The sequence below is a fragment of the Chlorocebus sabaeus genome, chromosome 27 (genome assembly GCF_047675955.1).
Source record: "Chlorocebus sabaeus isolate Y175 chromosome 27, mChlSab1.0.hap1, whole genome shotgun sequence".
Taxonomy (NCBI): Eukaryota; Metazoa; Chordata; class Mammalia; order Primates; family Cercopithecidae; genus Chlorocebus; species Chlorocebus sabaeus.
The window spans coordinates 11,432,136-11,459,887 of NC_132930.1; the positions used below are offsets into that span (position 1 = coordinate 11,432,136).

The window sequence follows — 27,752 nt, forward strand, 5'->3', positions numbered from 1 at the left end:
TTTTCAGTAGTACCCCATTTCTTGGTACCAAAATCTGTATTATACAATCAGAGTTCTGTAGAGAAACAGAAGCAATAGGATGCATGTGTGTATACATAGAGAGATTTATTACCAAGAATTGGTACCCTGATGTTTTAATTGGGAGTCCAAAGGCAGGAAGAAAGTATCCCAGAGATGTCCCAGCTCTAAGGCAGTCAGGCAGGAGGAATTCCCTCTCATTCAGGAGAGGATTAGCCTTTGTTCTTTTCAGACTTTCAGCTGATTGGATGAGACTTAATGCCATCAGGAAGGGCAATATGCTTTTCTTAGTCTATTGATTTAAATATTAAGCTCATTTGAAAACATCCTTGCAGAAACACCCAATATGATGTTTGACCAAATATGTAGACATCTTGTGGTTCAGTCAGGTTCACACATAAAATTAACCTCGGCAGGTCACATTTCCTCTTTATTTGTATGTTCTAGTTATTTTGGATTATCTTGGACATTGTGAATGATACAGTGTAGAAACTTTGGATCCTGTTATATTCCTTCAAAGAGTGTTGATTATTTGGGTTTATCAGGCATGATCTTGGTGTACTCAAGCTCTAAACTCTTGCCTACCCTGTAATGGGCAGCAGCTGAAATCTTTTCAATTCTTTTAACCTTAGCTAAGCACCAGGAGTTGTTCCACTTATGTATAATTCAGGAGATAGCCAGAGATTTGGGTAAAGTTTACAGGCAGAATTTGAGATTTCTTTCTGTGGCTTTCTCCTTTGCTTGATACCTTCTTCTCTTACTTTTGAGTTGTAGTTGATTCTAACTCTGTCCTTGTTCCAGTGGTATATGTAAATTATAATTGCTCATTTGATCCATTTTTTTGCAAGCTAGTTGATTGTTCTTATGTTTTTGAAGTTTTATTGTAATGGATAGGAATAGTTTCTATTTCTACCTTATAATTGATTATAATCAGTTTTTTCACTGTCTGACTTCTTGATGCTTTCTGAGAAAATTTGAATATGTTAGAAATGTGATGTTTAACTACAAAATATAAATAATACCTTTTGCATTGGTTTTATTTAGTTTTTTTTTTTTTTTTTTTTTTTTTTGAGATGGAGTTTCGCTCTTGTTCCCCAGACTGGTGTGCAATGGCGTGATCTTGGCTCACTGCAACCTCTGCCCCCCAGGTTCAAGTGATTCTCCTTCCTCAACCTCCCGAGTAGCTGGGATTACAGGCATGCACCACCACACCTGTCTAATTTTGTATTTTTAGTCGAGACAGCGTTTCTCCATGTTGGTCAGGCTGGTCTTGAACTCCCGACCTCAGGTGATCCACCTGCCTTGGTCTCCCAAAGTGTTGGGATTACAGGCATGAGCCACTACGCATGGCCGGTTTTATTTAGTTTCCTAAAGGGGCATTGGCAGTGGTAGGCCACTAGCTTAGCATTTATTCCTGTTTCTGTCTTCATTTTCAGGAAGCACTTGCCTTGTAATATCTGATATCTGTTTATTCTTTGCTGTATATATAGGTTAGTGTTGAAAGTGGAGCTGAATAATATTATAGTGTTTTCTGTAATTCTTTTTTTCCCATTGTGGTACAGTTAGTGTCTGGCCTATTTTTAGCCAATAAGGGTATATTACTGACAGTTTAGGCTGGAGAATTCTTTGTTGTGGAGGACTGTCCTATGCATTTGTAGGATGTTTAATAGCATCCCTGATCTACTTGTTAGATGACAGTAAACCTCCCTACCCCTATTTGTGACAAGTAAAAATGCTTCTAGACATTGAAAAATGTCTTCTGGCGGGGGGCGGGTATGCAAAATTCCTCCTAGTTCAAACGACTGAGCCCAAATCTAACAAGAAAAAAAGGATAGTTATATAGGCTTATTTATGTTCTAATTATACTGTGATGTTTATAGGTAAATAGCTCCTGTAAAGAGGATGACTTCAAACAGAAACAACCAAGCAAGAAAAAGAGGATCATCTATGATTCAGGTAATATTTCTTCTGCGGAGCTTTAAAGTTTTAAAGTTATTGTATATCCCTTAGCACAGCGATGGGTGCGGTGGCCCACGCCTGTAATCCCAGCACTTTGGGAGGCCAAGGCAGGCAGATGACTTGAGGTCGGGAGTTTGAGACCAGCCTGGCCAACATGGTGAAACCCCGTCTCTATTAGAAATACAAAAATTAGCTGGGTGTGGTGGCATGTGCCTGCAATCCCAGCTACTTGGGAGGCTGAGGTATGAGAATTGATTGAACCCCGGAGGCAGAAGTGGCAGTGAGCCAAGATCGCCACTGTACTCCAATCAGGCTGACAAGAGTGAGACTTTGTCTCCAAAAAAAAAAAAAAAAACGTAAATAAACTATGTTCTGAGACACATAGCTCTCTGAGGTATTAATAAGTGCTGTGAGAACGGTGCTGTATGCTCAAGTGAAATTTCAAATAATTTTATTATAGAACTTACCAGAACCAAAATCTGTATTAAAGATTCCTTCAGAAAGTGATAGAGTATGCAGCATTTGTCAAACTTAATTTGAATGTGATATATGTGTTTTTATTTAATTTAATTAATTTATTTAGAGGCAGTCTTGCCCTGTTGCCCAGGTTGGAATGCAGTGGTGTGATCTTGGCTCACTGCAACCTCTACCTCCCAGGTTTGAGCGATTCTTGCGCTTCGGACACCGCAGTAGCTGGAACTACAGGCGTGCAGCACCATGTCTAGCTAATTTTTGTAATTTTATTAGAGATAGGGTTTTACCATGTATCCCAGGCTGATCTCGAACTCCTGGCCTCAAGCAATTCACCTTCCTCGGCCTTTCAAAGTGTTGGGATTGCAGGCATGAGCCTCTGCATCTGGCCCTGTTATTTTTAAAAATACTTGTATTAATTTCTTTTCCAGTTGAGGTTGTTGGAAGTTAAATTTGAAAAATAGTGCCTTAGAATACTGTTTTTAAAGCAAAAAATCTAAAATTTAATTTTTGTGCCTTATTGAAAGGTCTGGCTTTTTTGGGTTGCATTTAAAAAGGAATAAACACAATTTAAAGGCTTTTCTTTGAATGTAATTTTAAAATAGGGAACACATTTTTTTGCATGCCTTTTATGATGCACAAAATGATGGTAAAATGATGATAGAATTCAGAAAGTTTCAGTTTTTGCTTTTGTGGAGAAGATCTGTCTCTTCTGTTTTATTTTTATCTGGTGTGAATTTTTTTTTTTTTTTTTTTTTTTTTTGAGACGGAGTTTTGCTCTCTCACCAAGGCTGGAGTGCTGTGGCACACTCTCTGCTCACTGCAACCTCTGCCTCCTGAGTTCAAGTGATTCTCCTGCCTCAGCTTCCCAAGTAGCTGGGATTACAGGTGCCCACCACCATGCCTGGCTAATTTTTGTAGCTTCTAGTAGAAAAGGGATTTCACTATGTTGGCCAGGCTGGTCTCGAACTCCTGACCTCAGGTGATTTTGCCTGCCTCGGCTTTCCAAAGAGTTGGGATTACAGGCGTGAGCCACTGCACTCGGCCTTCTGGTGTGAATTCTTAAAATAAAAAATGTGCCTAAAGAAGCATTTATGGATTGTCAAGATTTTCACAGTACTATCAAAGGTTCTGAATTCTGAAAGTACTTAAGTGTTTACTGTGTGCCTTTTATTACTCTGTATTGTAAAGAATTTGAAAGAAGTACGTGTTCTTCTTCCCCAGGAGTTTTGTTTGTTGGGAAACTGGAAATGTGTTTGATATAGTTTACTACAGTGTGACAGGATTTATAAATGCATGGTGAAGGGAAGAGGAAGGACACTAAAGTTTATGAAATATCTATTTTGTACCAGGCACTATGCCAGGTACTCACACTTTTTTCCTGACTTTTATGTAAGTGCCCTGGGAGATTAGGCTGTGGTAAACAGAATAATGGCCCCAAAAGATATCCACAGCCTAATTCCTAGAACCTGTGACTATATTAGGTTATATGGGAAAGGTAAGTAAAAGTTACAGATGGTGTTAAGATGGCTAATCAGATGACCTTAAAAGTAAGGAGATTAGGTCAGGTGTGGTGGTTCTTGCCTGTAGTCCCAGCACTTTTGGAGGCTGAGGTGGGTGGATCACTTGAGGTCAGTCAGGAGTTCCAGACCAGCCTGGCCAACATAGTAAAACCCTGTCTCTACTAAAAATACAAAAATTAACTGGGCGTAGTGGCACGTGCCTGTAGTCCCAGCTGCTGAGGAGTCTGAGGCGGGAGAATCGCTTGAACCTGGAAGGCAGAGGTTGCAGTGAGCTGAGATCACTCCACTGCACTCCAGCTTGGGCAACAGAGTGAGACTCTGTCTCAAAAAAGAAAAATAAAATAGGGACATTATGCTGGATTATCTGGGTGGGCTCAGTGTAGTCACAAGGAATAGGGAGGCAGAAAAAGGGTTTAGAGAGTGAGATTAACTGTGGAGGAAGGTTAGAGGATCCAGGAGATGGCAACATGAGGACTTTCGCTTGATGCTGGCTTTGAAGATAGAGGAAGGGTCCTTGAGCCAGGAAATGCTGACATCCACTAGAGATTGGAAAAGGCAAATAAAATTATTTCTTAGAGTATCCAGAAAGGAACATAGCCCTGCTGGTACCTTGACTGGGCCAATGAAACCCACATTCACCGTCTATCTAACCTCCAAAACTGGAAGATAATAAATTTAGTGGCTTAGTTGTTTTAAGCCACTAAGTTTGTGGTCATTTATTATAGCTGGAATAGGAAACTAATACACAGTCTTAACACTGAGTAAAAGTAACCTGTGAGAATTCACAGAAGACATGTGCCTTGAAAAAGACCTTGAGGAATTGGTTCACCATGACTACTTTAAAAATGCACTGTATTATAATAGTTCTTTTCCAAGTTTCATTTTATTTTTCTCTCACATACAGATTCAGAGTCAGAGGAGACGTTGCAGGTAAAAAATGCCAAAAAGCAACCAGAAAAACCGCCAGTATCTTCTAAACCTGGTAAAATTTCACGGCAGGATCCTGTTACATACATTTCAGAAACAGGTAAGGTTGCATTGTGTGTTATGTTCTTGAGTTTTTTGTTGGTGTCTAAATGTACCTCCTTCACTTTGAATGGAATTTCTACTGCCTTTTTGCTTTGTTGAGTTATATTTATCAGGGAAGGCTGGGATCATCTTTGGCATTTCCTGTGGATTAAGGACCAATTACAGGGAAATTGGCTCTTGGAATTTTTTTTAAGTGCTCGTACTGAATCATGTAAGTTGAAGCTTAATCTTGAATCACATATTAAAATAGTATTGGGTTGTTTTAGAACTACTTTTTTAATGTAAGCTTTTTATCTGGCAGGCCAAAGTCAAGTGTCGAGTGATTACTCACATTTGTGATTTATTATTTAGCACTGATGTTGAATTCCTTGTATTCTCTGGTGACACTGAAAATTAAAGTATTGGGTTTTTTAAAGAAGATTGTTTTGTACTTAAATTTAGTTCTGTTAGATCTGTTTTAAGAGTAATCAAAGTGCAAAGGACATTTGTAAATAATTATGTGCTAATCTGAAATGTTTTGTTGTGCAAATAGTTGTTTCATGAATACTGTTCTTTTATGTAAGGATCCCAGAGTTATATTGTCATCCTAGAAGAAAAGCTCAGATAAGTTAGTGGTGAAGTCATTTCAATTGTAACATTGTTAACCCTTGGAGGAGACCATAACCGGAATAATATGGGATGATGTACATGAAAGGGCCAGACCCAGTGCCTGACACATTAAGTAGGCAGTCCAAAGGAAAAAATAAAAAGAAAAACCAAGTCCATAGGTGAACTTTGTAAGTTATGTGGAACATTTGTTGATGAAATTGTTCAAAATATTAAAGACAAAATGTAAGTGATGTGAGCATATTTTTTGGGAAATTTTTCCTAAACTGAGACGTTTCTTTGTTATGGGCAGGTGACTGACTCTTAACTTTTTCGTGCTGTTGCTAAATATCTGCTCAGGCACATTGTGTAAACGAACCCTTAAATTGTGAGGCTCTCCTCTTAGCTCTGGCTACCTTTGTGAAGTTTTGAACATGTGGGAGGGGAGAGTAAGAACAGTATGGTGATAGGTTTATTATGTAACTGAAGGTGGTGTGATCAGGCTTTCCAGTGACACCCTGAAAAACGTCAAAGTTAGTGTGCAGCCAGCCATGGCCTTCAACTGTGGATCAAGGCTGTTGTTATCTGGTGATTTTAAGTAAACAAAAAGGTCAGACAATTTAAGTTCTGATCACAGTTTCTTTCACATTGGACTGTTTATTTCAGACAAGCAATTTTTTTCTTTCTGTTTCCAGTCATCCATTAAGATGAGCAATATTTGAATGTTACTTTCTGAAGAGAAGTCCAGCTTTTTATCTGAAAACTTTTTATGAACATTAGGCAGTGTTCATGTCGTTTGCTGGTAGCATATACATGTGAAAGTAAACATTGCCCTCTTGTTTTAGCTAAAAATCTTGGGGTATGGTGTACCTATCTAAGGTGGTGTTCAGTATTATGCATTATTCTATTTTTTTCTTATAATTGAGATGTAGGGAAGAAGCTTGCTTTATTATTGCCTGTTTTATCTTTTCATACTTTATTGTTTGAAATGATAGGTGAATAGGAGGAAGATAAGCCTTTCCCTTCATACAAGAGAATGAGACTATTAAAAAAAGTCCGTAATAAGATTGGCATAATAAAATCACAAATATATGAGTTTCAAAAAAGAGAAGTGCAGCTTTTTCAAATTAATATTCTACTGGAAAATCCTTGACCTTAAAGTAATACTTTCGTTACTCTACTTCAGGCTAAAACCATACTTTTCAATATTGGGTCATAAATATTTTTGTTTTGTATTACCAGTATAAGGTTAAATAAAATGTGTGTGTGTGTGTAATAGAATTGGGCATTACCTCATTCCATAAAATAGAATGAGTATTCCCAATATTTGTGTAATAGTTTAAAAGTAAAAATTCTAATCTAAAACTGTATTGTTTATCTGGAGATTGGAGCTTCTTGTGGAAAAGTATCATATGACATGATTCAGTTTAAAAAAACCTGTTAATTCCAAAAGATAGGATTTTTTTTCATTATTGCATACTTTATCTTTTCTTACGTTCTGTATTCTGATTTTAAAAACAACCTTTGGTTCTATTGGCATTTTTCTTGTGGCATAGCATGTATACTGTTTGAAAGCATGGCCTTGCTTAAATCTTTACTTAACTTTCCTTGTGTTTTAGTTTACTTCTATGTAAAATGGAGACATCACTAGTACCTGCATCAGCAGCCTTTTGTGATAGTCAAATGAGATAATGCTTGAAAAGCATTTAAAATAGGGTCTGACTTAGGATCTAAAATAGTAAATGCTCAATAAGTATTAATTGTTATTCTTATGTTTTGACTCTCTTATAAGCCTACGTCTGTCTTTAAAGACATTTTGTATTTGTTTACTTACTTAGGGCTTTCTATTGATTTTGTAATTGAGCTTTAGATATTTGGGAATGATATTTGGCCCACTTATGTTATGGATTTGTGTCATCCAGTATGGGAACTACTAGTTATTTGTGGCTGTGGAGCACTTGAAATGTGCTTAGTCTGAATTGAGAATGCTGTAAATGTGAAATACACACAGATTTCACACAGCAAAGGAAACAGTCAACAAAATGAAATGACAACCTACAGATTGGGACAAAATTTGCAAATCATATATCTCATAAGGGGTTGATATCTAAAATGTGTGAATAATTCATACAATTCAATAGAAAAACAGTCAAATTTAAAAATGGTTAGGACCTGAAGAGACATTTCTCCAAAGAATGCATAAAAGTGGCCAACAGGTATATGAAAAAGTGTTTAATATCATTAATCCTTAGGGAAATGCAAATCAAAACCAGTATGCAATAACACCTCACTCGTTAGGATGGTTATAAAGAATAAAGGGATAACAAATGTTATTCAGGGTGTGCAGAACAGGGAACCTGTACACCATTGGTGGTAATGTAGATTGGTGCAGCCATTATGGAAAACAGCATGGAGGAGCCCAATGGAATTAAAAATAAAACCGCCATATGACCCAGCAATCTCTCTTCTGGGCATATACCTAAAGGAAATGAAATCACCACCTCGGAAAGTTATCTGCACTCCCATATTCACTGCAGCATTATGCACAATAGCCAAGGTACGGAAACAACCTAAGTGTCAGACGGTGGATGGATGAAGGAATTGTGGTATATGTAATCGTGGAATATTATTTGGCTTAAAAAAAGAAGGAGGTTCTGTCATTTGCCACAGCATGTATGAACCCAGCGGACATTATGTTAAGTGAAATGTCAGGCACAGAAGGAAGAATATTGCGTGATCTCACTTATAATGCAAACTCTTAAAAAAAAGTCAATAGAGAATGCAACAGTGGTTGCGGGGGTTGAGGAGGACATGGGGAGATATTGATTAGAGGTTACAAAGTAGCAGATACATGGGATGAACAAGTCCAGAGATCTAATGTATAACATGAGGACTATAGTTAATAAAGTTGTACTGTATTTGGGATTCCTGCTAAATTAGTACATTTTAGTTGCTCTTGCCACAAAAATAAAATGTGTAACTATGTGAGATGATGGATATGTTAATTTGCTTCACTATAGTATTTATTTTACTATCTATATATCCCCTAATATTATGTTGTATACTTTAGATATATACAATAAAATTTATTTTAAAAACACAGATTTCAAAGACTTCCTACACAAAAAAGGTAAAATACCTTGTTAATTTTTTGTTATTGATCCCATTTTGAAATGCTAATAATTTGGATCTATTGGGTTAGATAAAATATATGGTTAAAATTAATTTCACTTCCTTCTTTCTATTTTTAAAAATGTGGCTATGAGAAAATTTGAAATTTTATATGTGGCTTGTATTTTATTTCTGTTGCATAGTGCTTTATAAGCAATGAAAAACAGATTTAGGAAAAATGTAGGTTTCAAGTATTTTTGCTTATATTATTATACAGCTAGCTTTTTAGATTATTGTTATACAGATTTTTAGGCTTTCCATTTTGCTCCTTGAGAAATATTTTTCATCATCACTTTGATTAGCTCTGTCTTCTACTAGGATTTATTGATTTTTAAAAACTAATTTAACCACATTAATTTCCCAAGTTACAGGAAAAGGAAAGAACTGCTTATAAATATCTTTATAGCCAACTATTGACATTAGTAAAATGTTCTTCAAGGTTAGTGAAAACCCAAATACTTGTTGTACTGGGTAAATATATTTACTTTTAGCTGTTTAATGAAGTGAGAGACCTTGAGTCTTGTTTGGCGAAGATTGACCTTTTATTATGGTTTCATCAGGGCTTGCTGTTTGATCGAAAATGGTGGGGGTTTTTCCTGCCTTGAATTGTTTGACTGGTAATTTTAATTGTGCACATAATTCCGGAGGCAGTTAGTACTCCTGAAGTTATAATTATTTGAGGAGTGTTAAATGGGAAAAAAATTGGTGATGTTGTGTTCTCTAGGTTACAGGTTACCATGTAATAACAGTGACTTGTGACTTTGGAAAATAGTAGCAGGAAATATTCTTGGCGATGTGTGTAACATTCTCTTTGCTAACTTTTAGAGACATATAGTTTTGTGCATGAGACAAATAGGTATAGATTCTGTATATGATAGAGAGCTTCTCTTAGATGTTTTCAGGGAAACCTAGAGTGATAAGGGTAGAAAATTTCCTTCAAGTGAGTATTATATTTTTTTGATTATACTTGTTCAAAAATTAATAATACTTTGTACGCTAAAATTCTGTATAAAGGAAACTAAATTTAGAATTGTTGAAGATGAGGTATTTAAATTAATATTATTTTAAATTACCTAAGTAAATGTTCCATTCACTCACACACACACACACACACACACACACATTTGAGTAGCATCTTACTGTAAAATTTCTACAGCTTGCTTTTTCTTTTTTTTTTTTGAGATGGAGTTTCGCTCTTGTTAGGATCTTGGCTCACCGCAACCTCTGCCTCCCAGGTTCAAGTGCATCTCCTACCTCAACCTCCTGAGTAGCTGAGATTATAGGCATGCACCGCCATGCCCGGCTAATGTTGTATTTTTAGTAGAGACGAGCTTTCTCCATGTTGGTCAGGCTGGTCTCGAACTCCCGACCTCAGGTGATCCACCTGCCTCAGCCTCCCAAAGTGCTGGGATTACAGGCGTGAGCCACTGCGCCTGGTCTACAGCTTGCTTTTTCATAACTTAATGCCTTAACCCTCCCTTCTCCCTTCCCTCCCAGTAGAAGAATTGAGTAGATCTTTGGATGTCTCTCGTACACTTAATTTTTTAATGTCATCTAGTTTTATATCTTCTACAAATTTGATAGATTTATCTTTGTGTTTCTTCCTGAATCATTATTAAAATTGTTTAGCATTAAGGGACAAAGTTTTTTTCAAAATTTGCTTTGAATCATCACCCTGGATATAGCTGTTTAGTTTCTTATGTATAGCTGTCTAATTACTTATGAATCTTAGTAATGACTATTATTTTATATTTCTCTATCTTGCCATAAATCAGTGTTTCTCAACCAAGGGTGATATTGCCTTCTGAGGGACCTTTGGCAATATCTGGAGACAGTTTTGGTTGTCACAACTGGGGGATGCTACGGCATGTAATTGGCAGAGGCCAGGTATGCCACTAAGCATCCCACAATGCACAGGACAGAGAGTTACTTGGCTTAAAATGTCAATAACGTGGAGGTTAGAAACCCTGCCTCTTATCAGAAGAGAATTTGGTAGATACTTTAAGTCCAGATATCGTTTTTAGTATTCATTTCACCTACTAGTCTGATAACTCACAGAGGAAATGAAGGCTTAGGCCTTAGTTTATGCTCATTGAGACCTTGTCTACTTCAGTTGAGTGCCATATGTTGCTCCTGACCTGTTCATGATGTTACTGCATAGCATTGTCACTAAATCTGTAATCTTCTGTAGTTCTGTGGTTGCGGATCTGCCTGCCCTTTTTTTTTTTTTTTGACAATTAGGACTTCATTTCTTTAATCTTCAGGGATTTCTATTTTATGTGATGATTCAAAGGTCACTGATAGTGCTTTAGCAATTTTATCTGCAAATGCACATATTTATGAGAGCTAGATGCTTTCTTATAATCTTTTTTGCTAATTTGTTCTTCAATTCTCTTTTATTAGTGTGTATTACGAGACCTGAAAAAAATTAAGTGGCATATGGAGAGGAAGGAGATTTGAAAAGGGCACAGTAAATAATGAGACACTAAAATATTGAGGTTCTGAAGCATCTTTGAAAATGAACAGACTGTTCTGGTGACACGTACTTTGCTGTCAGGCACTTGTGAAATTATGAGGGACATAGAACTGTATTCCAGAATGCCAAGGAAGTAGGATTATATTATGAAAATATCATTAAGTACTAATAATATACAATACAATATATAATAATAAAATAATATACAAAGTGACGTATATTTGGCTTTGATACTAAGACCAGCACTGTTCTCTCCTCTTGTGTGGGGAAGATGTATGTGAATGGCATTGGGGAAATTGCATTGCAGAATCACTCCCTTAGCTCTGTGGCCAGGCAGGTTTCCTTCTATTGCCCGTTTTATGCCTTAGAATTGTAAGAAGCTTTGGGTAATGTATCTGTGGCAACTACCCAGGCCTTTCCCCCACTTTTTCTTATTCAGGCATTTCAGTGGACTCGGTACCCATGTGGTGGATAACATCACATTGCAAGCCAGTACTTTTTTCTCTTATTTATTATTACTCAGCTACCTCACTAGACTCCATGAATTATAAAATAAGGTTTATTTAAAAAATATAACTGACTCTATTTGATTCTAAGAGGATTCATTTGTAGTGAATCATGAGATCTCTGATTTCTTGATTGAAGATGAGCAGTCTTAGAAGTTTTATTTTATGCCGATATGTATAGAATGTCTGATTTACCATATAAATGGGCAAAAGTGGTATGTTTAGTTTCTCTTCCATCCACTTAATTTAACCAATATTTATTGAAGGCATGGCTCATACATGAACCTTTTTCTGTCTCTAAAACCAAAATGATGGTTTAGATTTTTGACTCATGGAAATATTGAAAAGAAGCTTTATAGAAAAAGAGTTTGAACAGTTTGATTCGTTTTTTAGTTTTTGACTTGTTGCTAAATAAATTATTTTTAGTCCCTGTAACTGGATCTCTTCATTAATTTGCTTTTTGTGTATTCTAGACCAAAGAAAAGAAAATCACAGAATTAGAATTCAGAGATCTGTTTGGAAAGGCCAGATTCTCAGCAGTATGAATTCCAGAATTAGATTTTTTTCCTTCTTGCCTTATAAATAGATTTTTATATGGACCCCCACATTTTTTATTTCTCTTTTGTTATTCTTCTAAATAAATGAATGTATCTAACTCAGAATGTCAAAGCAATCTTCTCTCCCACGCAGTTCCTCTGCTGTGTGTAGGATAATATAATAATGCTAGTTTGCTTGGTTGTTGGTACCGCATTTGAGGTTATGTTGCCTATAAATACAAATAAATGGTGTTTTTACAAGAAGACAGATATCCTAGAGGGAAAATCTAAGTGTTCAATTGTTTGTGATTTTCAACCAGTTCTCCTCAATTTGACTTAGATCTGTTTATCATTATTTTATTGTAAGTTTCTGGGGAGAAGAGAACATGGTTTGCCTTTGGCTTCCGATGAGGCGGAATCCAATTTAAGCTTATTAGAAAACAAGAACAAATGTTAAAAAACTTTATTTGGAATGTTTCATCTCTACACACTGTGTAGGATAGTAAAATATTTATTTTACATGAGGATCCTCACAGCAACACCTGTTAAGTCACTGTCTGTTGGAAGCAGCTAGTTGTAACCTTGGCCTGTGTTGTCTTCTTTCCATAATATATTGGTATAGCCTTTAAAATGTTAAAGGCAAAGGAACTTTAAGACAACTAGTTCAGAAGTCATAGTAGAGAAACAGTAGGACTGCTTGTTCTTCAAGTTTTCTGGTTTCATCAAGGCAAGATGACAGTGTTTTCAGATATGCCTGTGGCTTATAGGATACCATATTTATTTATAAAATAAATATGAAATCCTTTATATTTGTGAGAAATATCTCAATGCTTAGGATCATGAATTTGCTTTTTTTGAAAAATGTTATTCTCATAACTGTAAGAAGTATGGGGAAATTGACAAATCAGGGGGTACTAAATAGGTATTAAAGCAAGGGAGCCAGTCCTTGAGAATTAGCCTCCCTTTTTCTTTTCATAACTGTGTTACTAGAGTTACTCGTAGTTTCCGAGGGGCTTAGAGAGCTATTTATTTTGTAGCTAACAGAGAAAAGGAGCCTTATTTGCAATTTTTGTTTATCCCAATGAAAACATACTTAAAGTATCTTGTAGAACACTCCCATATTTTTTCTTTGGAGATCCATGTGTAATTAAATTTTCTCAGAAATTATAAAAATGTTTATAAACTTATGCCCGTGTTTAGCTATAGCACATTTTTTTGATCTATAGCTTAAAGACACTGTTCAATTCAAATTCATGTATTCAGAGAACGGCCCTGTTACCCTCCACTATGGTACAGAGATCTCTGGTAGAGGAGGCTCATGACAGGAACCTCCCTTTTTATGGGTGATGTTTATACCTATAACATTAGGGTGCACATAAAAGAACAGAGTGATGCATTTTGTTTTTTTGACAGCTTAATTTTGCTTTTTTCATGAGTTTTTTTTTTTTTTTTTTGAGTCTTGAAATTTGGGCTTAATTTTTCATGGCTTCATGAGTCCATTGTATAGTTAGACCATAATTTATATAAATATTTTCCTGATTTCAAGCATGTCAGTTGCTTGCACTTCTTATGCTCCTAATAGTGTGATGACTAGACTAAATTTATATGTAAATATTTGTCATCACCTCTGAGTATCTCCAAGAGTTACTATGCTAAAGGAGATGAATGAACTTCTTTGAGGTTCTGGGTGTGTTCTACCAAATTACTTTCTAGAAAAGTCACACTAATTTACACTTTTATAATTAGTGTTTTTATTAGTACAAACTCATATTTTTATCAATATTGTGTATAATATTAAAAAGTCTATATGGCTACCCATAGAGTCATAAAATTGTAGAGGGGAAAATCTTAAGACTTGTTTGTTTGGGCTGGGCGCGGTGGCTCAAGCCTGTTAATCCTAGCACTTTGGGAGGCCGAGACGGGCGGATCACGAGGTCAGGAGATCGAGACCATCCTGGCTAACACGGTGAAACCCCGTCTCTACTAAAAAAATATACAAAAAACCAGCCGGGCGAGGTGGCGGGCGCCTGTAGTCCCAGCTACTTGGGAGGCTGAGGCAGGAGAATGGCGTGAACCCGGGAGGCGGAGCTTGCAGTGAGCCCAGATCGCCCCACTGCACTCCAGCCTGGGCGACAGAGTGAGACTCCGTCTCAAAAAAAAAAAAAAAAAAAAAAAAGAGTTTGTTTGGTCCAACATTTTACAGAAGACCACAGTGAAATCCTGATGACTAATTAAAATAAAAATGGTAAGTCAAACTTAGGTTAGAATTTTAGTTTTCTAGACTTCTGGTTCAGTATTGTTTTTCCCAGAGAATACTACTTTTATTTATTGAATGGCTGTAACATGGCTAGGTGCTACACTGGGCACTTAGCGTTTAAAATTTTGTCTTATTTTATTTTAGTTTAGTTTAGTTTATTTGTAGAGATGGGGTCTTGCTCTTTTGCCCAGGCTGGTCTTGAACTCCTGGGCTCAAGTGATCCTTCTGTCTTGGTTTCTCAAAGTGCTGGGATTATAGGCATGGGCTACCATGTCCGACCCTTTAAGAAAAATTTAATCTTCCCAGTAACCTAAATGTTGAGTGGCTTGAAACTGTTTTACTATTTATAGAGAAGGGGACATAAGGAAGAAATAAGGGCAGTCTTCAGATGCTGAATGTGGAAAAAGTAGATAAACTTTTTCTCCCTGGTCAGCGGCTGGATTAAGGAAAAAGGTGGAATTCACAGGGAAGTATTTTGACTTAATATAAGGAAAAACTTTCTTAAGGAGTATAGTATTTTGCTATTCACTAAAGAAAGAATGTGAATTAATGTTCCTCGATTTTGAAAGTATTTAAGTCTAGTCTATTTTTTTTAGAAATGTGGAAAATGGGGTCTATGTATTGAATAAGGAGGTAGGACTAGTTGACTAAAGATAATTTATTTTACAGTTCTTGGCATGTAGTTTAATGCTCAATAAAAACTTATTAATAGTAAATTAAAAGATACCATGAAGTCTGTGAAGCCAGCAACAGAATAGCAGAGATGCTGATAAATGATGAACAGAAGTAAGCAAAGAAGAGTGGAGAGGAGGTAGAAACTAAAGCACTGACTCTGAAAGCTAAGGGGTCAGAGAGTTCTAGGATGTAGTCAATTTGTTGTAAAACATTAGATGGAGAAAAGGGTGTATTAGTCCGTTTTCACGCTACTAATGAAGACATACCTGAGACTGGGCAATTTATGAAAGAAAGGTTTATTGGACTTACAGTTCCACGTGCTGGGGACCTCACAATCATGGTGAAAGGGGAAAGACACGTCTCAAGTGTCAGCAGACAAGACATCAGATCTCATGAGATTTATTCACTATCACGAGAACAGCACAGGAAAGACCTGTCCCCATGATTCATTCACCTTTCTCAGCATCCTTCCCATAACATGTGGGAATTCAGCATGAGATGTGGGTTAGGGACACAGCCAAACCATATCAAAGGGTGTGAAGAAAACATGAAAATTACCCATATTTCCCTAATCAGAGATAAACATTGTTAATGTTTTATTGATTCTTTTCAGATTTTAGAATGTGAATTTAAAAATTATGTATATATCTAGAGATAAACAGTGTCATTAAACATACTGTTACGTCATCTGCTTTTGCCACCTAATAAACATGAATGTATTTCTGTGAGTAAATATGGTATTTGTTATAATTTTTATTGCTGTAGAGATTTTGTTACATTGTTGAATATACATATTAATAGATATTTAGGTTATTTGTTTTCCCATATTATAAACAATACTCACATCTCTTTGTTCATTCTGCCATTATTATAGTTGAGGCCATCTTTGCCTACATGGTCACTTACTTTCTGACTTCCCCTTTTCTTGCCCTATTGCAATCTGCTCTCCATAGTAGTTGATCTCACCCACTCAGCTATGGGGTTTTCTGTCATACTGCTTATAAGCATGGCTAGGTGTAGTGGAAATGGAATGTTAATATTTTTGGCATTTTTACGGTGGTGGGAAACTAGTAGAGCACCATCATTTCAGAGATAATTTAAGTTTGTTCTTTCTCCATTAAGGGACTCCCTCTTGCCCAGAAGTACAACTGTTGAACTTAAAGCAAGTAAAGATTATAAAATTTAATAAGATAAGAAATTTGACATATTTGGGTATAACTGGCCAGCTGTCAAGTATAAAAACTTTGAGTTTCTATAATACCATGATCGTTGTGTTATTATTTTAGAGAAAAGGAAAGGACTTTGAGATTATATTCTCAATGGTTAGTTACTAGGACTATTATGGGTGATCCACATGGCTATTATAAATGGAATGGTGATGTTACCTAGCCTTTTGCAAAGCCTTTTTCCTGTCTGACAAAGAGGCAGAGAAAAACCGGTAGTTAGGTAGGGAGAACAGATATTTGAATGACTGAACCTAGTCTGTTGACTCTTTGTAATGTATGGTTGAACTGAAATCTGTTAATTGTATCAGACCTTGAATGTGCTTTAGAAAGAGTTATGGATAAATTTTTAATTAAGACTTGATGGTAGATTGACTATAGTTGAAGACAAATGAAACAAATATGTTTTAATTTAAGTCTTTCAGTTGCAAACACTTTAGTGTAAGCAAAATGGGGGAATTTATTCGGAGCCTGCTAACTTTTCTCACTGAATGTAGAAATAAACATTTTGCACCTTGGTTTGTACATACTGGTTCAACAAATCAAGGATAAAGTTGGCCACACCTTGCTCAAGTGCTCACTCCTGGGCTAGTTGATTGTGTTCAAGAGTGTGGAGCCATCTGATGGATATATCTGTGGTTTTTGGAGGCCCTTTGGAGGGTGGGGTGAGCTGTAAATTATTAGAGAAAATGTGCTTGTAGTGAAGGGCACTGGCATCCTCAGAGATGTCTACTAGGTGCTTGTTTTAAATAGTGGGTTATTTTTAGTAATCAGAAACCTGTAAGAGTTATGTGTTGCAAAATTTATAGTTTCATTTTAATATAAATATAGTAATTAGAAGGTAAGGCTAAATCCTTTTAATTTTTACGTATCATTAGATACTTTCATGTTTGAAATGGCAGCCACCTAAGGATAACACAAGGCCTGGGACATAAGGCCTTGAGCAAATGTTCATAGTTGAATGAGGGAGCAGTTGAGAGGACATAAGAGCCACTCATATGTGGCTTTGCATACCAAATTTATAAGGTGAACTGTTCCCCATCCCCACCATGACCTAGTCTTCATGGTTGTCTTTTATTTAAAAAAAAAGTTTTTTCTTCTTCTTTTTTGAGAGGGAGTCTCACTCTCACCCAGGCTGGAGTGCAGTGGTGCAATCTCAGTTCACTGTAACCTCCGCCTCCCAGTTCAAGTGATTCTCCTGCCTCAACTGCCCCAGTAGCTGGGATTACAGGCACATTCCACCATGCTCGGCTAATTTTTGTGTTTTTAGTAGAGACGGGGTCTCACCATGTTGACCAAGCTGGTCTTGAACTCCTGACCTCAAACGATCCGCCCATCTGGGCCTCTCAGAATGCTGGGATTACAGGTGTGAGCCACTGCACCTAGCCTGTTTTCAATTTTATTAAAAAAATTTTCTTTAGAGACAGGTTGGAGTGCAGTGGTACAATTGAGGCTTACTGCAGCCTCCATCTCTTGGGCTCAAGCGATCCTCATCCTACCTTAGCCTTCTGAGTAGCTGGGGCTACAGGCATGCACCACCATGCCCAGCTTAATTTTTTTTTTTTTTTTTTTGAGATAGAGTCTTGCTCTGTCTCCCAGGCTGGAGTGCAGAGGCACGATTTCAGCTCACTGCACCCTCTGCCTCTGCCTCCGGAGTAGCTGGGACTACAGGCGTGCACCACTATGCCCGGCTAAGTTTTGTAATTTTAGTAGAGATGGGGTTTCACGACGTTGACCAGGCTGGTATCAAACTCCTGACCTCAAGTGATCCCCAGCTAATTTTTTTTGGTAGAGATAGTCTCATTATGTTGCCCAGGCTGATCTTGAATTCCTGGGCTCAAGCAGTCCTCCGCCTCAGCCTCCCAAAGTACTGGGATGACAGGTTTGTGCTACCGTACCTGACTTCATGTTTGTCTCTTAGATTTTCATTTTTATTGGATTTCTTTTGTTAATAGGCCAAATTGAAAAGCTTTATTTTATTTTTATTTTTTGTGAATCACTGAAGCAAACAAATTTATTGACACCCTTTTGAGGTACATTTTTGGAGCTTCTAATTATCTAAACTTTGTCATGAATGCTTAAAAAGATGTGTAGGGAAACTTTTTAAAAGATGTTTTGTGGAAACTTTTTAGAAAAAGAAAATGTAACAAAGAGTTTATGGTCTTAAATGAATGGTTAGATATCAGTAGATGGTTCACCTGCAATATATAGCTAGAACTTGACAACTTACCACCTCTGCAAATACCACCATAGTCCGAGCCTCCCGCATCTCATCTGGAACTGCAGTAGCTTTCTAAATGGTCTCCCTGCATTTACTTTCCCCCCTCTTCTGTGTGTTCTTCAAAGGACAGGCCTTAAGTTGGGTCACAAACTATGCTCAAAATTCTCCAGTGGATTCCCATTCTATAATAAAGACTAAAATTATTCCTACTGCCTAGAAAGTCCTCCAGGATTTGGCCCCTACCTCTTTCACCCGAACTCTTCTGGCACGCCTCCGCATTGTGCTGCAGCCACATTGAACTCCAGGCACACTCCCATCTCGGCTTTTCCGTTTGCAGTTTTAACTGCCCGAATATTCTTGCCTGAGGTATCTTCATTTCAGGCCTCTGTCAAAGTGTTGTTTATCAAAGAGGCATTCCCTGACTACCTTATCTCAAAGAGTATCCTTCATCACTCTTTAAGTCTTTCACCCTGTTTCACCCAGTTTTACTTTTTATTCATAGAACATTTAACTTGACAATGTATATTTATTTGTATATCTGTTTCCTCTTCTAGACTTCAAGTTCCATAAGGGCAGGAATTTTGTCTTTTTTATTCACTGCTGTGTCTTAAGTGCCTGGTACATAATGGGTGCTCAGTAAATATTTGTGTATTTTCGGTAGTAATTGGGGGAGACAGTGTATTACAGGCCTGGCACTGGTAAATGTGGGGATGATGGTTGAATTTAGGAGATAGAAGGTAAAAAAGTTACTAGCATCTCAAAGTTCTTGTATACTTATTTTGTTTTTGAGACAGGATCTTTGTTGTTCAGGCTGGAGTGCAGTGGTGCAATCACAGCTAACTGTAGCCTCAACCTCCTGGGTTTATATCCTCTTGCCTCAGCCTCCCTAGTAGCTGGGACTAGAGGTGTGCACCACCATGCCTGGCTAATTTTTTGATAGTTTTTTTGTAGAGATGGAATTTCATGATGTTGCCCAGGCTGGTCTCGGACTCCTGAGTACAAATGATCCTCCTATCTTGATCTCCCAAAGTGCTGGGATTACAAGCATGAGCCACCATGTGTAGCCTCTTGTATACTTTTTATAAAGCTGGTAGAAGTGTTTGCTTTGTATAACTGAATTGATGTTTTATAAAAAATATTTGCTTACATTTCATTTAAGATGAAGAAGATGACATTATGTGTAAGAAGGCGGCCTCTAAATCAAAAGAGAATGGAAGATCTACAAATAGTCATCTTGGAACATCAAACATGAAAAAGAATGAAGAAAACACTAAGACCAAGAATAAGCCTTTATCACCAATAAAACTTACACCCACATCAGTGCTTGATTATTTTGGAACTGGAAGTGTCCAAAGATCTAATAAGAAGATGGTGGCAAGCAAAAGAAAAGAGGTGAGTGTTCTACATATAAACAAGTATGCTCAGGATTTATACCCATTCACTAATATTAATAACAGGAGAAACTAGGATGTAGTAAATAGGTCAACATGTTTTAATAATTAAAATAATTTTCCTATGATTATGGATCAAATGTATTGCCCTCATTTTAAAGGATGAGGAAGTTAGAATGTTACATATTTAGTTTTTTAATTCGTGAAAGCGGGAAAAGATCTTTTAAGCTGTAAGAAAACATTGTAATTATTCGAATTTAAATTGAGTTCTCAGAATGCAAACTCATTTTACTGTTGACCTCAGCCAGTCAATATTAGAAATAAATTTGTTTCCACATGAGATAATAAATAGAGTCTTTACAAATACAGCATACCAATGCTACACTTTTGACCTTCGCTACTTTGACAGATATTGGATTCATCTGTTCCTGGCCATTTAGGAAACAAACATACCACATAAATTATGGTGAAAGTAGTCCCCTGAGTTAAAGAAAGCCTGCCCTATAGTGGGTGTTTGTTGATTCGATCACTTCCTCCATAGTACAATGTAATCATTCTCACATGTTGGTTTGCCAATGTTCTGGACTACTTGTCAAGCCAAGACGTTAATCTACAGGATTGGGTTATTTTTATTTTTATTTTTGGTACTTCTCTTGAACATATCAATAGAATTAAGTGAGACAGGTCTGTCTATAGGCTATTTATTTATTAGGGAATTGGATATGGTCAGGGAGTAGCCGTAGATTTGGCTTTCTGGCTGGTGTGCATTGCAGCTATTACTGATACACTTATCTCTCATTGGTGTGTTTAATCAGCAGCAGTAAAGAAAAAGTGCCTTATTTTTCACTTAAGGTTTATGCTGATTTTGCTTGATTTTCTTTGAAATATAGCTTTCACAAAATACAAATGAGTCTGGATTAAATGATGAAGCCATCGCCAAGCAATTACAGCTTGATGAAGATGCGGAGGTATTGGCATTTTGCTTAGAATCATTAGTAACTTGATATTGTGACTAGCTATTTAGTCCAACTAGACTTTGAATTGAACCTCATTGGAAGTTACATGTAAAATAAGTTAAAATCTAATAAATGAAAATCTAAATTTCTATACAAGATAAATAATGAGACCAGGGGAGAATTATTTACTACTGAAAGATTTATTTTTAGAGAAGATTGATCAGGTGCTGTGAGATGATTTTGGAGAAATGGCTAGCAGCAAATCCTGTAGGTCATGATAGGTCTTTGATACCTACAAAAAGGATGTTAATGGAACCCATTGGAGTTTTTTTTTTTTTTTTTTTGAAGACAGTCTCACTTTGTTGCCCAGGCTGGAGTGCAGTGGCACGATCTGGCTAATTGCAACCTCCGCCTCCTGGGATCAAGTGATTCTCCTGCCTCACCTGCCCCAGTAACTGAGGCTACAGGTGCCCACCACTACGCCTGGCTAATTTATGTAGTTTTAGTAGAGATGGGGTTTCACCATGTTGGCCAGGCTGGTCTCAAACTCCTAACCTCAAGTGATGTGCCCTCCTCAGTCTCCCAAAGTGTTGGATTACAGGTGTGAGCCACCACGCCCAGACCCATTGGAGTTTTGAATAGAGAAGTGACATGACTTGATGGATCTTAAAAGAAAATTATTTTGGCTCGATGATGTTAATAGTTCATGGTGGGGGCAAGATTGAAAGCAGATCAGTTTGCAGACTGAATGGTAGGCGAGAGATGTCAGCTTGTAATAGGAAGAGGCTGTGAGAAGCGGTCGTAATCTGAATGTACCTTGAAAGGTACAAGTTGTTTTTGACAGATGGGATGTAAGGTGTGAGGGAAGAAGATTCACAGATGAGGCTGGGCGTGGTGGCTCACGCCTGTAATCCCAGCACTTTGGGCGGCCGAGGTGGGAGGACCACTTGAGCCTGGGAGTTCAAGACCAGTCTGGGTAACATAGGGAAATCCCATCTCTACCAAAAATACAAAAATTAGCTGGGCACGGTGGTACACACCTGTGGTCCCAGATACTTGGGAGGCAGAGGTGGGAGGATTGCTTAAACCTGGGAGGTTCAGGCTGCAATGAGCTGTGATTGTGCCAATGTACTCCAGCCTGGATGACAGAGCAATACCTTGTCTCTGGGAAAAAAATATTCAGTTATGGCCTTAACAACTGGATGAACGGTGATATGATTTGCTAAGGCTGGAACACGGGAAGCAGAACAGGTTTGGTATAGATAAATCTTTTGGACAAGTTAAGTTTGAGATGTCTAATAGACTTCCAAATGGAAATGCAGAGTAGGCGGTTGGGTAGAAGAGTCAGGAACTCAGGGGAGAAGTCTAAACTGAAGATGGACATTTGGAAATCATTACCAGTTGAGTAATATTTAAACCTGTGTAACTGGGTGAGATCTTGGGGAGATAATGCAAATAGAAAAAAAAAGGTCTCAGGATTGAGCCCTGGGCCACTGTTAACATTTAGAGGTCAGGAAAAGGAGGATGATCCAGCAAAGGAGAGGAGAGAGTGGCTAGTGAAGTAGGAACAACAGGAGGGGTTGATATCTTACAGAAGCCAAATAAAGTATTTCAGGGAGGAGCGCCCATCTCTGTCAGAGGTTCCCGGCTTAGCTGCCGGCTGTTTGAACTCCCTTCCTCTTGTTTAGCTTAAGTGTCACTTTCCAAACTACCTTAACTATATTAGAAACCCCTCCGATATACTCTATCACGCTGTCATAGCTACTATTAAAGTATAGGCTCTGAGGTCCCCTCACCAGGACTGTTTATGTCTCTCACTCAACCATTGTTACATCAGTGCTTATCTTAGTGTCTGGCATACAATGGGCTCTTGATAAGTATTATTGTGAGAGAACAATATTGTTTGTGATTGTTCACTTTTTATTACTTCGGCAGTTTATAGTTTGTGTTTTCAAAATATTTTTCTATCTTATTTGATCACACTGAATCACATAAACTACAAACAAGTGTCCACATGACTCAAGGTAGTGCAAGTAGCCTAGGTCAAACTAGGAAGTAATTTTTAGGAACCTGATTTCTCCTTATCTGATCCAAATACTAGAGGGTTACCTAATCCTTTCCAAACCAGGTGTGGTACTTTGTATCATAATCCCCTATTTTTCCATTTTTATCACATTCTTTCAGAATCTTTTTTGGGTAATTTATTAATCTGATTAAGGACTTTTAGGTGTTAATGCCTGAAGATGTCTTTCCTAATTATCCCTCTAAGAGTTTTTCCTCCCTTCTTTTTTCTCTTTTAAAAGATTGAGTGGATTTTGAAGTCCTTTCTTTGTTTGAATAACGTATGGTGTTTTTTATTGAATATCACATAAGGCCATTTTACCAGGGGGTATACAGCCATTTGGTTTATAATGAGAAAGATATTCCACTGCTACATAGTCTCTTTTGGAAGATGTTGCTGAAAGTGAAAGTATTTCGAAATAACTGAGATAACTAGAATGTGTGTTATATTAGCATGTTAGAACTCCTGACATGATGACTTAAATTTTCAAAGGAGAACAGATGCATTTGAATTAGTAATTGAAAATAGGAGTTTGATAGTAAAAGTGATTTTACATTTACAGATAGCTTACTATATGTGCAAAAAAAAAACTGTATAATTTTCTTAAATTCTTAGATTCACTATTTTTGTGCTCCCCAGATGATTGTGTTTTCCTGTTAGGTTGAGATTCCTTTCAGAGGTCTTTTTAGACAATAAATAGAAACAAGAAAGCTGTGTTCCGTAAGGAACATTAAAAGTATAGACCTAATGTTTTATAAGTAAGAAATATGACTTTAAAAATATGCTCACTTTATCTGTCATCCCTGCAAAACCAGAACTGTGTGTTCCACAATCTGATTCAGCTTTAGTGAAACAAACCCGTGATACTTGACTGTTAATGTTAAGTGGGAAAATGTCGTAATTATTTTCTGGAAAATGTTTTTCTAGTTTCTTCTAAATATATGAATCTGACATTGAAAACTTTTATTTACAAAAAGAAAAAGAGCAACTCAACTCACTTTGCTGACACATTTTACAGCTGGAGAGGCAGTTGCATGAAGATGAAGAGTTTGCCAGAACATTAGCCATGTTGGATGAAGAACCCAAGACCAAAAAGGTGGCATAATGTTGGGCTGTTTGCATTCTGAATATAACGTACAGTGTTCATACTTGCGTGTTCTAGGCTCTAGCCAAAACGTGAATAACTTTTCCAGAAAGAAGTTAAATTATTTTGATTTATAAAAATGTTTTTGGGGAAGCTCACTGAGAAACTTATTCTTTGTAAAAGAAGGGTGACAGCGTCAAAGCAAACCAGAACCTTTTATCACAAAACAAAGAATTATATCTTTTCCTTTTTCTTTTTTTATATTTGACTTTATTTTATTTTATTTATTTTAGAGACAGGGTCTCTGCTGGAGTGCAGCCGGGTGTGATCTGGGCTTAGTGCAACTTTTGCCTCCAGAGCTCAAGTGATCCTCCTGCCTCAGCCTCTTGAGTAGCTGAGACTACAGGCATGTGCCACCACACCCATCTAATTTTTGTATGTTTTTGTAGAGATGGGCTTTTGTTACGTTGGCCAGGCTGGTCTTGAACTCCGGAGTTCAAGCGATTCTCCTGCCTCAGCCTCTCAGAGTGCTAAGATTATAGATGTGAGCTACCGTGCCTGGCCTTTTAGTTCCTTTTTTTTTTTTTTTTTTTTTTTAGCGACAAGGTCTCTGTTGCCCAGGCTGGATTACACTGGCACGTTCATAGCACACTGAAGCCTCGAACTCATGAGCTCAAGCAATCTTCCTGCCTCAGTCTCCCAAAGTGTTGGGATTACAGGCATAAGCCTCTGTGCCCAGTTTACCTTTTAGTTACTCTTTATCATAGGAGTTCGTATGTACTTGTTCAGAAAATAATGCTCATAAAAATTCCTTTGGAACACGAGTTTAATAATTTTAATATTAATCACTGTCTTTTCAGGAAGCACAGTTTTGTCAGTTCTAATCAGTTAACTCTAAAATCTATATTATGACAAGTCTCATATAATAATGAGTATATTTTGAGGTTGGGGAATCTTTTTCTTTCTTTCTTTTTTTTTTTTTTTGCAAGGTCTCACTTTGTCACTCACGCTGGAGTGCAGTGGTGCTAGCTCAGCTCACTGCAACCTTGACTTCTTGGGCTCAATTGATCCCCTCACCATAGCCCTCCAAGTAGCTGAGACTACAGGCGTGTGTCACCACACCCAGCTAATATTTTTGTTTTTTGTAGAGATGGAGTTTTGCCATGTTGCCCAAGCTGGTTTGGAACTCCTGAGCTCAAGTGATCTGCCTGCCTCAGCCTTATTTTGGGGAATCTTTAAAACGTCAAGACTTTATTTTGTTTTTATTTTTTATTTATCTCCAGTAGATTAACTTTATTTCTGATGAATCACATTCTGTTAATATAATTGTCAGTGTCAATATGTGACTACTTCAAAAGATTTTACTTCTTTTTTTTAAAGCAGGGAGTTGTAAACCTAGATACATCAGGAGCTGAGACTAAGCAGGCAGGTATTAAGACAGTAGGGAGTGGCAGAGACTTTCTCATTTGAAAAGTCTTACTTCATCTGAAGACAGTCAAATTATAATTACTTTAAAAGACTGTATCACACACCTTGATTTGTGAACTTTTTATAAAATGGAGTTTTGAAGGAGCAGTGGAAAGAATGGATATATTTTTTTCTCTTTCAGAAAGTGCTCTCATTTTCCTTTTGAGCTTTTGTTTATTTTTATTTTAGTCTTTTAAGTTTAGATTTTAGTTTTTAACTGCTTAATACTAACAGTTTGAGAGTTGAGATAAAGGAAGCAGAAATAAGGCTTCTACTTCCAGATTTACAGGTTGGAATGAAGAGGGATAATTTTTATAGATGGATTTTTATACCCTTTCATCTGTTTCCTCATTTGTAACATGAAGTAATAAAACATGCCTCATTTGCCTTGGAAATTTTGTGGATGAATGAATGACAGTTTATTGGAGTGCCCTGCTAGTTGAAAGGTGACCCTTAAACTTAAAATTTTAAGTATTTTAACAACAGATTTTATGGTAATAGTTTTTCTATTATTTGTTACATTTGACACTTTTAAAATTTGTTTAGGCTCGAAAGGACACAGAAGAGGGAGAAACGTTTTCATCTGTCCAAGCCAATTTAAGTAAAGCAGAAAAACGTAAATATCCTCATAAAGGTAATACTAGCAGAAAAAAGTAAGATGGAGCACTTGTCTTCATGGAAGTAAATTCATGATAATCTTGTTTAAATATTCTATTGAATAATTATGTATTGTTAGGTAGACATTATTTCACAGGACTATTAGAGCATATTCAGCTTAGGTACTTTGAAAGCTCTTTGGATGCTAGCTGGTACAGAATGCCCATCTGCTCTATGATTACTGTGAGAAATGTATTACAACTCCAGGTTTCTTGTTAATTTCCAAGTATAGTGTGATATGTGGACTTCAGCATATAAAGATGAAGAAGTAGATGTTTTGAGCTTTTCGTGTCAGAGGTAGTCTCACAGTTGACTCATAGTTGGCCAGGTCATCTTCAGCTCTCTTGCTTATTGCCTGTAGGTTTTATTCTTTGGTGGTCCTGATAGCAAATCATCTGCTAGTCTAGATGATCTTAGTCCTATAAGTAAATGTATTTATAGATTTACTATAAACAGATGGTCTTGACACTTTAGGACTTTGGGCCTTCAGGGTATATTCTGTGCTAAGATTACTCAGTTGAAAAACGAAAGAAAAGTTGATATAGGTTATCATTTTCCAAAAACAACAATCATAATCTTTTCTTTCTTCCTAGTAAAAACAGAACAATTTTCAGATGAAAGAAAGAGCTACAGTCCTAGGAAGCAAACTAAATATGAAAGTTCAAAAGAACCTCAGCAACATTCCAAGTCATCAGCTGACAAAATAGGAGAAGTCTCTTCTCCCAAGGCCAGTTCTAAGCTGGCAATTATGAAAAGAAAAGAAGAGAGCACTTATAAAGAAATAGAGCCTGTGGCCTCAAAAAGAAAAGAAAATGCCATTGAATTGAAAGGAGAGACAAAAACTCCTAAGAAAACCAAAAGTTCTCCAGCTAAAAAAGAGGTAAGAACTTTTTCTGTTTGTTTGTTTGTTTTCAGATGGAGTTTTGCTCTTGTTGCTGAGGTTGGAGTGCAGTGGCGTAATCTCGGCTCACTGCAACCTCCGCCTCCCGGGTTCAAGTGACTTTCCTGCCTCAGCCTCCCAAGTAGCTGGGATTACAGGCATGTGCCACCATGCCCGGCTAATTTTGTATTTTTAGTAGCGACGGGGTTTTTCCATGTTGGTCAGGCTGGTCTTGAACTCCCAACCTCAGGTGATCCGTCCGCCGCGGCTTCCCAAAGTGCTGGGATTACAGGCGTGAGCCACCGAGCCCGGCCTTGGTAGGAACTTTCTAGGGAGTACAGTGTTTTCCCTTATCCATCGTTTTACCTTCTGAAGTTTCAGTTACCTGTGGTTAATCATGGTCTGAAAGTATTAAATGGAAAATTCTAGGAATAAACAATAAGGTTTAAATTGTGTACTCTTCTGAGTAACATAATGAAATCTCTGGCCAGCCTGCTTCATTTCACCCAGGATGTGAATCATCTCTTTGTCCAGCATATCCGTGCTGGATACACTACCCACCGGTTAGTCACTTGGTAGCCGACTTGGTTATTAGATAGAAAAAA

General features: G+C 37.2%; 1 protein-coding gene across 2 annotated transcripts in view; it reads left to right on the forward strand.

Annotated features, from left to right (window-relative positions):
* The window catches only part of RFC1 (replication factor C subunit 1), a 77,219-nt gene that overhangs the window by 20,508 nt on the left and 28,959 nt on the right, over positions 1 to 27,752 (forward strand). For both annotated transcript variants that reach the window (XM_008017619.3, XM_008017620.3), the window contains exons 3-9: positions 1,899 to 1,974; positions 4,876 to 4,998; positions 19,810 to 20,042; positions 20,932 to 21,009; positions 24,078 to 24,155; positions 26,157 to 26,244; positions 26,861 to 27,147. In XM_008017619.3, coding sequence (XP_008015810.3) covers positions 1,899 to 1,974; positions 4,876 to 4,998; positions 19,810 to 20,042; positions 20,932 to 21,009; positions 24,078 to 24,155; positions 26,157 to 26,244; positions 26,861 to 27,147 — 963 coding nt within the window. The remainder of the gene's footprint in view (positions 1 to 1,898; positions 1,975 to 4,875; positions 4,999 to 19,809; positions 20,043 to 20,931; positions 21,010 to 24,077; positions 24,156 to 26,156; positions 26,245 to 26,860; positions 27,148 to 27,752) is intronic.